General features: G+C 36.3%; 1 protein-coding gene across 1 annotated transcript in view; it reads right to left on the bottom strand.

Annotated features, from left to right (window-relative positions):
• The window catches only part of RYR2 (ryanodine receptor 2), an 805,653-nt gene that overhangs the window by 37,294 nt on the left and 757,755 nt on the right, over positions 1-10,604 (bottom strand). The window contains exons 94-97 of the mRNA XM_045294222.1: positions 9,351-9,437; positions 8,537-8,755; positions 6,796-6,926; positions 4,380-4,422 (exon numbers count right to left, since the gene is read on the bottom strand). Coding sequence (XP_045150157.1) covers positions 4,380-4,422; positions 6,796-6,926; positions 8,537-8,755; positions 9,351-9,437 — 480 coding nt within the window. The remainder of the gene's footprint in view (positions 1-4,379; positions 4,423-6,795; positions 6,927-8,536; positions 8,756-9,350; positions 9,438-10,604) is intronic.

Below are 10,604 nucleotides of genomic sequence, written 5' to 3'. Positions count from 1 at the left end.
ATGCCAATTTACTAGAAGAAAGTATTCTTGTGTTGAGGGAGTACTTGAGTGGAGGCCCAATGTCCTTCTGCTACCTTAATACTAAACCTGTAAATGTAGGCTCATAGATCTCTTTATGGGAATTGAAAGCCTTGTCTTTCTCCCATGGAGTGGCTGCTTGGCTGGTGGTTTTGGACTGCTGACCTTAAGGTTAGCAGCCCAATGTGTAACCAATATAATCACCAGGATACCTACATATCATAGGTACAGGGATTAGGTTTGACATATATCTTTTGGGGCAACACAAATTAATTCATAACAAGGAGACACATATGATGAATAGGATGGACTAAAATAAAAGCTTAAGAGATAAAAGGAAATAGGAAAGGATCACGGTCAGAAGTTTTAAAAAAAAATCTGACTTGAATGGTTACAACCTTGTCAGTTGGTCTCTCCTCTGAAGCACATTAGGCTTGATCTGGTTTTCAGCATTTTTTGTATCTTTTTGTTTGTTCATATTGGAGCTTATCCCAGATGTGTTATGTCATTGGGGTCACCCTCTATAATTTTTGTTATATGTTTTCTGCTTTTCAATATAAGAAAATGAGGATTGAGGAGCCTAAAGGTATCTAGGGGGTACAGTGGTGGTGTTGGTATAGAAGGGTATAAAAGGGAGCTGATGTCAAGGAGTTCATGAAGGAAAATAATGCTTTGAAACTGATTATAGTCGCAATTGTACAATACTGCTTGATGTGATTGAACCAAGGAATAATATGATATCTGTATTAGCTCCATTAAAATGTTTTGGAAAAAATATATACCAAAAAAGCCAAACCGACTGCCATTATATAAATTCAGATGCATAGGACTTTTGAGACTACAAGTGTTTTTGGGATCAGACAGACTCATCTTTCTCCCGTGGAAGTCCTAGTGGACTTAACTGTGGATCACGTGGATGGCAATCCAAGACTTATCCAACGGCACCACTAGAGCTTCTTTGAACACAAAGGTTATTTAAAACTATTTGTTTTGCATTTTTCTCACAGCATTAAACAGATTGTGCTAATCTGAGCAGAATTTCTCCATGTATTTTTACCCTAATTTCCTGGGGAGGGGTGGTGGTGGATTGTGCAGAGGAAGGACATGAACACTTTTAGTGGTTGTTATGGGTTGAAATGTGTCCTACAGAGATATATGTTGAAGTTTCAACCCCTAGTACCTGTGAATGTGACACAATTTTGAAGGTGTACAATTATTAATTGGATAGGTAAACATGAGGTTACTTGGAGTAGGGTAGACTCAATCCAGTGTGATTATATGCCTATCATAAGGAGAGAGCAGAAACATACATGGAGCAGATCACGTGAAGACAAGAGACAGCAGCATGTAAAGACAGAGGAAGAGACTGGAGTGATGTTGGCACAAACCAGGAACTAACTGGAACTACCACAAGCTGGAAGAGACAAGGAAGGATTTTCCTTGGCACTCCTTAGTCAGTGTGTTGCTGAATCTAGACTGTTAGCCTGGAGAACTGTGAAAGAATAATTGTCTGTTGTTCTAAACCATCTAATTTATGGTTTCTTGTTATGGAAGAAATAAAGGACACAAATACAGGAATCATTACAGCTGATTTGTGAATTTATTATTATAAATGTGTAGTTTTCTTCAAATTTAACTCTTGCTTTTAAAAATTAGAAACTTTCTTTTTATTATCTTAAATAATTGAGAGTAAAGTGTTTAAATTTTCTTTTATAACTATTATTTTAAAACTTCTGCATAATTTGGGTGAGTTTACATATAAGAAGAGTACATTGTTGAAATTATCTATATAAAATTATTATTTTAAAGCTTCTGCCTGAAGCAACAAAGCCCACATGGAAGAAGCACACAAGCCTGTGAGATCATGAGGTGCCAAAGGGATCAGTTATCAGGCATCAAAGAACAACAAATCATATCATTGTGTGCTCACCTCCCTGATATGATCGCTGAAGACCAATAGGTACATAAGCAAATGTGGCGAAGAAAGCTGATGGTGCCCAGCTATCAGAAGATATAGTGTCTGGGGTCTTAAAGGCTTGAAGGTAAACAAGCGGCCATCTAGCTCAGAAGCAACAAAGCCCACATGGAAGAAGCACACAAGTCTGTGTGATCATGATGTGTTGAAGGGATCAGGTATCAGGCATCATCAGCACAAAACAAACATACCATAGTGAATGAGGGGGATAGTGCGGAGTGGAGACCCAAAGCCCATTTGTAGGCCACTGGACATCCCCTTACAGAAGGGTCTCGGGGAGGAGATGAGCCAGTCAGGGTTCAGGGTAGCAATGATGAAACATACAACTTTCCTCTAGCTCCTAAATGCTTCCTCCTCCCCCACTATCATGATCCCAATTTTACCTTACAAATCTGGCTAAACCAAAGGATATATACTGGTACAGATAGGAACTGGAAACACAGGGAATCCAGGGTGGATGATCCCTTTAGGACCAGTGGTGTGAGTCGCCACTGGGAACGTAGAGGGAGAGTGGGTTGGAAAGGGGGAACCGATTACAAGGAACTACATGTGATCTCCTCCCTGGGGGACGGACAACAAAAAAGTGGGTGAAGGGAGACGTCGGACAGGGTAAGATATGACAAAATAATAATGTATAAATTATCAAGGGTTCATGAGGGAGGGGAAAAATGAGGATCTGATGCCAGGGGCTTACATGGAGAGCAAATGTTTTGAGAATGATGAGGGCAATGAATGTACAAATGTGCTTTACACAATTGATGTATATGTAGATTGTGATAAGAGTTGTATGAGCCCTTAATATAATGATTAAAAACAAAAATAAATAAAAATCAACAAATAAAAAAATAAAAAAGCTTCTGCCTAATTTGGATGAGCTCATATAGTCTAATGCAAAGCTACTCAAAATGCTAGGGAGTAACTACATGATATCAGAGACAAGAAACTTGCAGCAAAATAAAATAAAATGATAAACACTATGCTAGTAAACATTATGGTTCTTTTATCTCAAAAGGTTTGCCATAGAGAAAATATATCATTGTGTTTAATGGCATAGTTTATGTTGTTGCAGCAAGCTCCACATCTTTTTTCAGCAAAAAGTTTGTAGGTCAGTAGTTGCCAGCTAACCTTTGACTGACCTCAGGGAATCAAAGGGAGAAAGACCAATTTATTTTACAGGCACTTCTGGTCATTCACTCCAAATATTGACTGGAACTAGAACTCATACTGAAAGGCAAAGTGCCCTGAGCAGGTTGGCAATCAGAGCTATTCAAGCACCCAGATAATGATTATTGCATTTTATTATACACAATCACTTTTTTTGAAGGGGGAGAGTCTTTAATGGTGTTTATTAGTTTATCTTAAATTTACCCAAGTCCAAAACTATGTATAAATGAAATTCTGGGTTTTTTTTTCTTTTCTTTAAATCATTTTATTGGTGGCTCATATAGCTCTTATCACAATCCATACATCCATCCATTGTGTCAAGTACATTTGTACATTTGTTGCCATCATCATTTTCTTTTTTAAAAAATTATTTTATTGGGACTCGTACAATTCTGTTTTATCCCCACCTATTTTTTAATTTCATTAAATAATTTTATTAGGGGCTCTTACATCTCTTATCACAATCCACACAATCATCCATTGTATCAAGCACATTTGTACACATGCTGCCATCATCATTTTCAAAGCATTTTCTTTCTACTTGGGCCACAATCATTTTTGTGTACATTATTTTGTTCACGAAAAATAGAAATCTATTTAGGAAAAGTAAAAATCCTTGTTAGTAGGAAATAAAGACATGACTATTCTGACCACATGGATGATCACAAACTCTCATGACCAGACCTTTCGTTAGAACCTACCTAAGAGCTGAGCTCTACTTCAGTGTTTATTCTACTACTCTCTACTAATGCAGTCAGCATTCAAAGAAAATTTCATTTGAAAAGTCTTTACACTTGTAAAATGAAAATACAACTAAGTTTCTTGTTGTCATCCAACAAGTTTACTGCTTGTGTTCTTGAGGATCCCAGGCTTAGTTATCATAGGTGAATTATCTCAAAATAGCCTTCAGCCCACTTAGGTTTTCTAAACAATTTCATGGAGCATCCTCACCAATTCTTATTAATGATATAGACTGGGTACTGCTTTTACACCTGAATCAGGGGTTGGGTGGCTGAAACACCATCTAATTATTGAGAAGCTACCGAGTATAGCTGTCTAATTTACCATTGAATTCATAGTTGACTGGATTGCCATTTTATAAAGACCTCAGCAGGCATAAAGTGCACTTCAATATCCCTAACTACAGACATATCGCATTGTGTTCAAAATGGGTTGTACTTGAGAAAAAATTAGAGAACCAATTCCTTCTAGGAAGCATTACCTTTCTTTTAACAAATTTGTCCCAGTAGTTGTTGGGGAATGACCTAAAAGAAATAAATGCACAGATGTCAAATATTCTTATTAAAACAAAAAAGATAAATAATGATACATTACTGGGAATTTATAAAATACAGAGAAATTATACACAAATTTACCACCATATTGTGTCATTTTTGCCACCTGAATCTATAATTTTTCTGCATCATGAGTATATAAAATATTTTAAATATGAATGTAAACTGGTAAATCACATAAGTGAGTTGATATTTCAATGAAGAGCAATATGAACATATTTATTATTTATAAACAGTACTTTATAGTTGTTATTTGTTATAAATTGCCAATATATACATTGTATTGATAGCTGTCTTTAAATTAACAAATTAGATATCTGGCATTGCTTTTCTGGTCATTATCAAATAAACTTTTGGCATGGCAACAAACCACACAAATAAAAGAGGTAGACTTGATTCGAGTTTGATATAATGGATGTTGTTGGTGATAGGTAGTCAGTTTGAACTCAAAGCAATTCTATTAGTTAGAGTAGAACTAGCCACAGAAGAATTTTAGGCTATCAATCTTTAGGGAAGTAGATCACCACTGAGTAGGGTGAACCACTAAACTTTTGGTTCACAGCTGAGCACTTACCCCTTATCCCACCAGGCCTTCTTGTAGCGATTGCTGTTGCTGTTCGGTGCCATTGAGTCGGATCTGACTCACAGTGACCCTCATTACAACAACCCTCATTACAACACTGCCTCACTCTGTGCCATCCTCACAATTGTTATGTTTGTTATGTTAAAATGTTATGTTATGTCTACAAGGATAGCCTTGTAGACACTCTGTTAATCCATCTTGTTGACAGTTTCTAGAGTATTTATTTGCAGTATATACAGGATAAATAAAAAAGTATTGCAATAAAATGACAGAAGCCTTTATTAAGCAAACAGATCAAAATTTAAAGTTCCGAATTCTTAATGCCATCTAGGTTTATCCGCTTCTGAAGGTGGTGTTTCCACTAGTTCCTGAAAAATTCTGTGTTCCTCTATTTGTACCAGGACATACATAATGGTACTCTGGGACCCTGGAGGGACTCAAATCCTTTTCTTTTTATTTAATTGAGGTTTGAGGTTCATTGAGGTTTGAGCACAAAAAGAAATCTGAAGGAGAGAAATCAGGGCTGTAAGATACATGTGTTAAGGCTTTCCAATTAAATCCTTATATCCTTATTATTCTTAGAAAATGAGCAAGTGTATTTCTGTGGTAGGGGAAAAATTCCTTAGTGCAATTTTCCTAGCTTCTTTTTCACTGCAACAGTTTTCAATTTTCTTAAAATTTCTCAATGATCAGCCCCTTCAATCATTCAGCATTCTTCAAGGAAAGCTGTCAAGATTACCCCTTGGAAGTTAAAAAAAAACAGTCACCACAACCTTCTGACTGAACCTCTCTTCTTGAATTTAAGTAGCCTATCAGATCCTCGCAGAAGCCAGTGGCTTCATTAGACCTTATAGATGTCATTTTTTGGATGGCACACCAATGAGATTAAGACAAGTATGCTACTGAAAGAACTTGTCTGCAGCCACCCACTGATAACAGAGTTATGTTGAAACATGTTTTATTTGGAACAAACTTGTGTACGTATGGACTGTAATTTCAGTAACAACACTTTGGGACCCTCATACATTAAATCACTCCATTTGAAAAGTCAGAAACATTAGACATGATAATTTTTCAGTAACTAAGTAAAATTAATCAACAGAAAGAAAATAAAATTCATTTTTGATTAGTCAAACTACTCAAAAAATAGCCTATCAGTAATACTTTTACAGGGTGGAAACTTACCTATCTGTGACAGATTTATACCTAGAGTAGTAACTACTAGTATGGATCTTAATTTTAAAAGGTCAAATAATCAGTGTACATAGTAATTGTTGTCTGTTTGATGCTATATTGCCTGTCATATGGCATAGCTAGATTTATGCTAGGCTATTTGAAGTTTCTGCTTTATACATTAAAAATGTAAAGTTCAATATCTTTGCCTTTAGTGATACACCTCTTTCCGTAATGAATTATTTTTTGCTTCCTCTGTGCATTTGGATGAGATAACCCCTCACCGTAGGCTATGTATCTCTAGAAACACACTTCCCTGAGGACTGAGTAATGATGTTATGTTCCGTCAGTGCTGTGGAAATGGACTCAAAGTCACTTTTGAATAAGAAACCCAGAGGACAGAGGGAAACAATTGATAGCACACATTAAGATGCAGGGATGCTTAATTTTGTTTTGTTTTTTCCTTGTCTGAATAAAACTATAATTGCCTCTGCTCCACTTCTGACAAATCTGCAGGAACTCCAGAAAAGTATTTTATGTGTTGAAATTGTGGAGCACAAAAATATCTCATATAATTCTTTACTCACTGTGTGTTGATTACAAGCCTATCCCACTGGCCTTTAATATCATCTTCTGAAGGTTGTTCTGTAATATAAAGTCCGTCAAATTCCAATTTCCGTGCTACTTCCTTTTCTCGCTTAAAAATTACCAATGGGACCTACATATGAAAAATAAACATGTTAAAATTAGTGGAATCTCCTGTGGTTACTATTTTTATAAAAGAGCTTTAAGAAAGAAATATTTCCTATGTGTTTCAAAAAAGGTAAAAATTGAGTGAAAATGAATCAACTCTATTCAGGCAACCATAGGCATCTAGAAGATATGGGAAAACAGCAGAAGATAGAGAACATATTACATAGAATCAATTTCATATACATAGTCTTATGTTTTCCAAAATAGAAACTAATAGATAATTGCACTAATAATATCACTTTTAAATACCAAAAAGAAAAAAATGATTGTGATTGTGCGAAGTCACATTTTTTTCTTTTGAATATATAAATACAAAAGGGCTTTAAAAAGTTCTTGGAAAAATAGAAGTAAGAGATAATGGAATTTTTTCTATAATTTTTGAAGCTACCTTGTGTATGTACACATATGTATATTCAACATGTATAAATGAAATAAAATACAGCAATCTTACTGTGTCAAGATTCATATTGATAAAAATGAATAGTTTTCTTTAAAAACACTCTTTAATAATTCCACTGTCAGCATGCCCACATGCTATTTTGCGAACCATTTTAATTTCAACATCTGCAAAAATACTTTTCATTTTGCCAAATGCCTGTACAACATATTGATTCTCTTTTTACATGAGCAGATTTTATAAAAGAACTGAAACAATAAAGATTCATCTATTCTGGAAGTTCCATGATAAACCCCTTCCTGCTCCCCTTGAAACCAAGGGCTTTGAAAGAAAAAGGTGGAAGAGGGATTTCAGAGAGAGTTTTTCATTCCAGTGTTGACTCTAGGCCTGGTTTTTCCAAAGACTATGGAAGATTCACAAACAAAGGCAGAGGAGCTAGTTAGATAAAAGTATAGTAGTGAAAAAAAAAAAAAAGTATAGTAGTGAAAAAGCATGATGCTGGAAAATATGAAGAGGCTTGAAAAAGTAAAGGGCGACTTCACTCTAACCGGCGAAAATTGTGATTTTTATCAAATTATGTTGTTTCCTTAGCAGGAGTCTAGGTAGAGTTTATTTGTAAAGATGTATGCTTTTCTGGGTGAACTGTGACAAACTGTGAAACATTTCTGCCAAAGACAGTAGTAGATCTGTAGTCTATAACAAAAATCAACATGGTCTGACATTTCTTTAAGTCTTCCTCCACTGGATCATTGCTATGAGACATGGATGGGTCAAGTTATAGGTGAAATTGTCCATTATATGAATCATTATATACATGAGAAAGAAAGCTACAATAGAAATAGTCCAATAGCTCTGAGGACAGTGTGCAGCCAATGATTGGCCAATGTGGGGATATAAATGCCAAACTTCCTCGACCCAACCTGAAAACTTTGAGGAAACATACAGTTTTTAAGGCTAGGCCTATGCCTACATCATGTTGAGCTTATAACCTAACTTTTCTGTTTGCCAAATGCTAGGTCTTTCCTTTCCTCCTCATACGTTGATTCAGAGAATATGCTCTCATAGACATTGTGCATGCTATTTTCCATCTCAGATCTGCTCTCTGGGATTACAACGTGCAACAGACATGCATACCCATAAACCCATCTGTACAGGTCCCCTGTGTCTTACTCTCTTACTTTCAAACAGTAGTATCCAATGATGCAGAAGAAAGAAATGACAGTGTGGAGAATTGCTAAAATGCGCAGCGTGGGCTCCATGTAGCCACTGCTCTCCTCCAGGACATAGTGAACAGCAATGATTCGGTGGGAGTCACTCTCCAGGTTGCTCACTTTGTCATTTTCCCCTGAACTTCGAGGGGGCAGCTCCTTTCCTTCAACCACAGAGGATGTGGAGACCTAATCCAAACCGTTTAAATTATAGTCAGTTAACATTAAGATGCTGCAAATGAAAAATAGTGGAATAAAGCTGTTCAGCAAATAATATATCAAGTTGGATATGAAACCACTGGATAATGAAAGGACTGGAAGCAAAGACTAAAGAGGATTTTCAAAAACTAGGAGCAAAGAGTGAAAACAGTGGAACACTTCTGAAATTGTGCTGTCACCACATGCTATGAGGATTCCAACACAGGCAGGGAAAATGAGATAACCAAGCTAGATTCTGAGCTGGCCAAACACTCTAGTGGAACAGAGATATGCCACCCGCAGGTATACAAACAAATGCATTATTCAGTCACATTAGGCAGCAATGTTATGAGCAACCCCTTGGCCACAGCAAACAGTTTTCATTTGAGCCATTGCTCACACTTCAACTATTTCTTCAGATTAACAAATCCATCACATTTGAGCTAGTAACTGATGATGTGTTTGAAGCCATGTTCTTCACCAAAATGCATTAAAAAATAGGTTTAATTATACCCAATTGTGTCTCTGAGAGATCTCTAAATTCAATTCAGTCTATTTACAGTACTATATATTAAGATATACATACCTTATAAAAGAGCAAGATGAAATTGATTGCAAATGCGACAAATAAGGCTAACATTCTCATGTTGTAAAAGTTGCGAGCAAAATAGTTCTGAAGGTGAAAAAAAATTACCAAAAGGTCACTGAACCAGGAAATTGGAATCTGACAACAAGTAAAGTCATTCATCCATTCACCCGAATAATGTTTATTGAGGACCTGGTATTTATTCTTAGTGCTATAGATAGAACAGAGAATAAGAATAAAATTTGCCACGAGGAAGGAGACAAATAACAAAGAAGCACACACAGAAATATGAAAACATAACTTCAGGGAATGCTTAATGTTATGGAGAAAACTATATCAGGCTAAGGGCATGGAGAGTTGTGGGGATGTTTTAAGATGCAGGTGAGCGGCATAGAGGTAGGTGGTCAGTAAAAGTTTGTCTGTGGAGGTGATAGGTGAAGCCATGACCTTAACACTGTATGGGAGTGAGCCTGAGGCAAAGTTCGCCCAGAAAATAACCCAGATTTATGACTAAACTCTGCCTAGAATCCTGGTAAAAGACTGTCTCTCGGCTTTCCAAGGGACAATCTTCATACATTTTCTTGAAGTACACCAAGTGATTGCTAGGATTTATCCTGAGGAAGTTTTATGAAAATTGCATTGGTGAAAAAAGGGCCAGGAATGTTGCTCTGAGGAATGTTTCCATCAGGAAAACGCACCTGCTCATTCTTTTATAGTTGCAAGGGCTGTCTTCAGAGAACTTCATGAGAAAACCTCACCTCACCCATTGTACAGCCTGATCCTGTCTTTAGATTTCTTTCTCTTTCCCCACGTCAAAGAAAGTCTCAAAGGAATAAAATTTGAGCCCTCGAGGTTGCCAGAAGTGTTGTATTGATATGATATAAATACAAAAGCACAGAGTTATTTAGGGAAAGGTAAAGAGATGTAAGCAAGTGCCTTCAGAAATGTATAGACTTAGAAGGAAGCTATGTCAAGAAGCAATAGCTTTACTTTTTAATATTTTGTATAATAAGGGGTTCTATGACTTGGTAGCAACACCTTTTGACTTACACAGGTAGCGCTCTCTCTCTCTCTCTATATATATATATATGTATATATGTATATGTATGTGTGTGTATATATATATATATATATAAAATCTCTCGCTATCGCCATATATTTAGAGAGAGGAGTCCTAGTGGTACAGTGATTAAGTGCTTAGCTGGTAACTGAATGGAGGTGGTTTGAAGTCTAAGGAAGGAAGATATAACACTC

Source organism: Echinops telfairi, unplaced genomic scaffold (assembly GCF_000313985.2).
Source record: "Echinops telfairi isolate 266 unplaced genomic scaffold, ASM31398v2 ScPeMD7_3509;HRSCAF=4178, whole genome shotgun sequence".
NCBI lineage: Eukaryota > Metazoa > Chordata > Mammalia > Afrosoricida > Tenrecidae > Echinops > Echinops telfairi.
The sequence above is the reverse complement of the archived record's forward strand: the minus strand, read 5'-3'. Positions and strand labels throughout refer to the sequence as shown.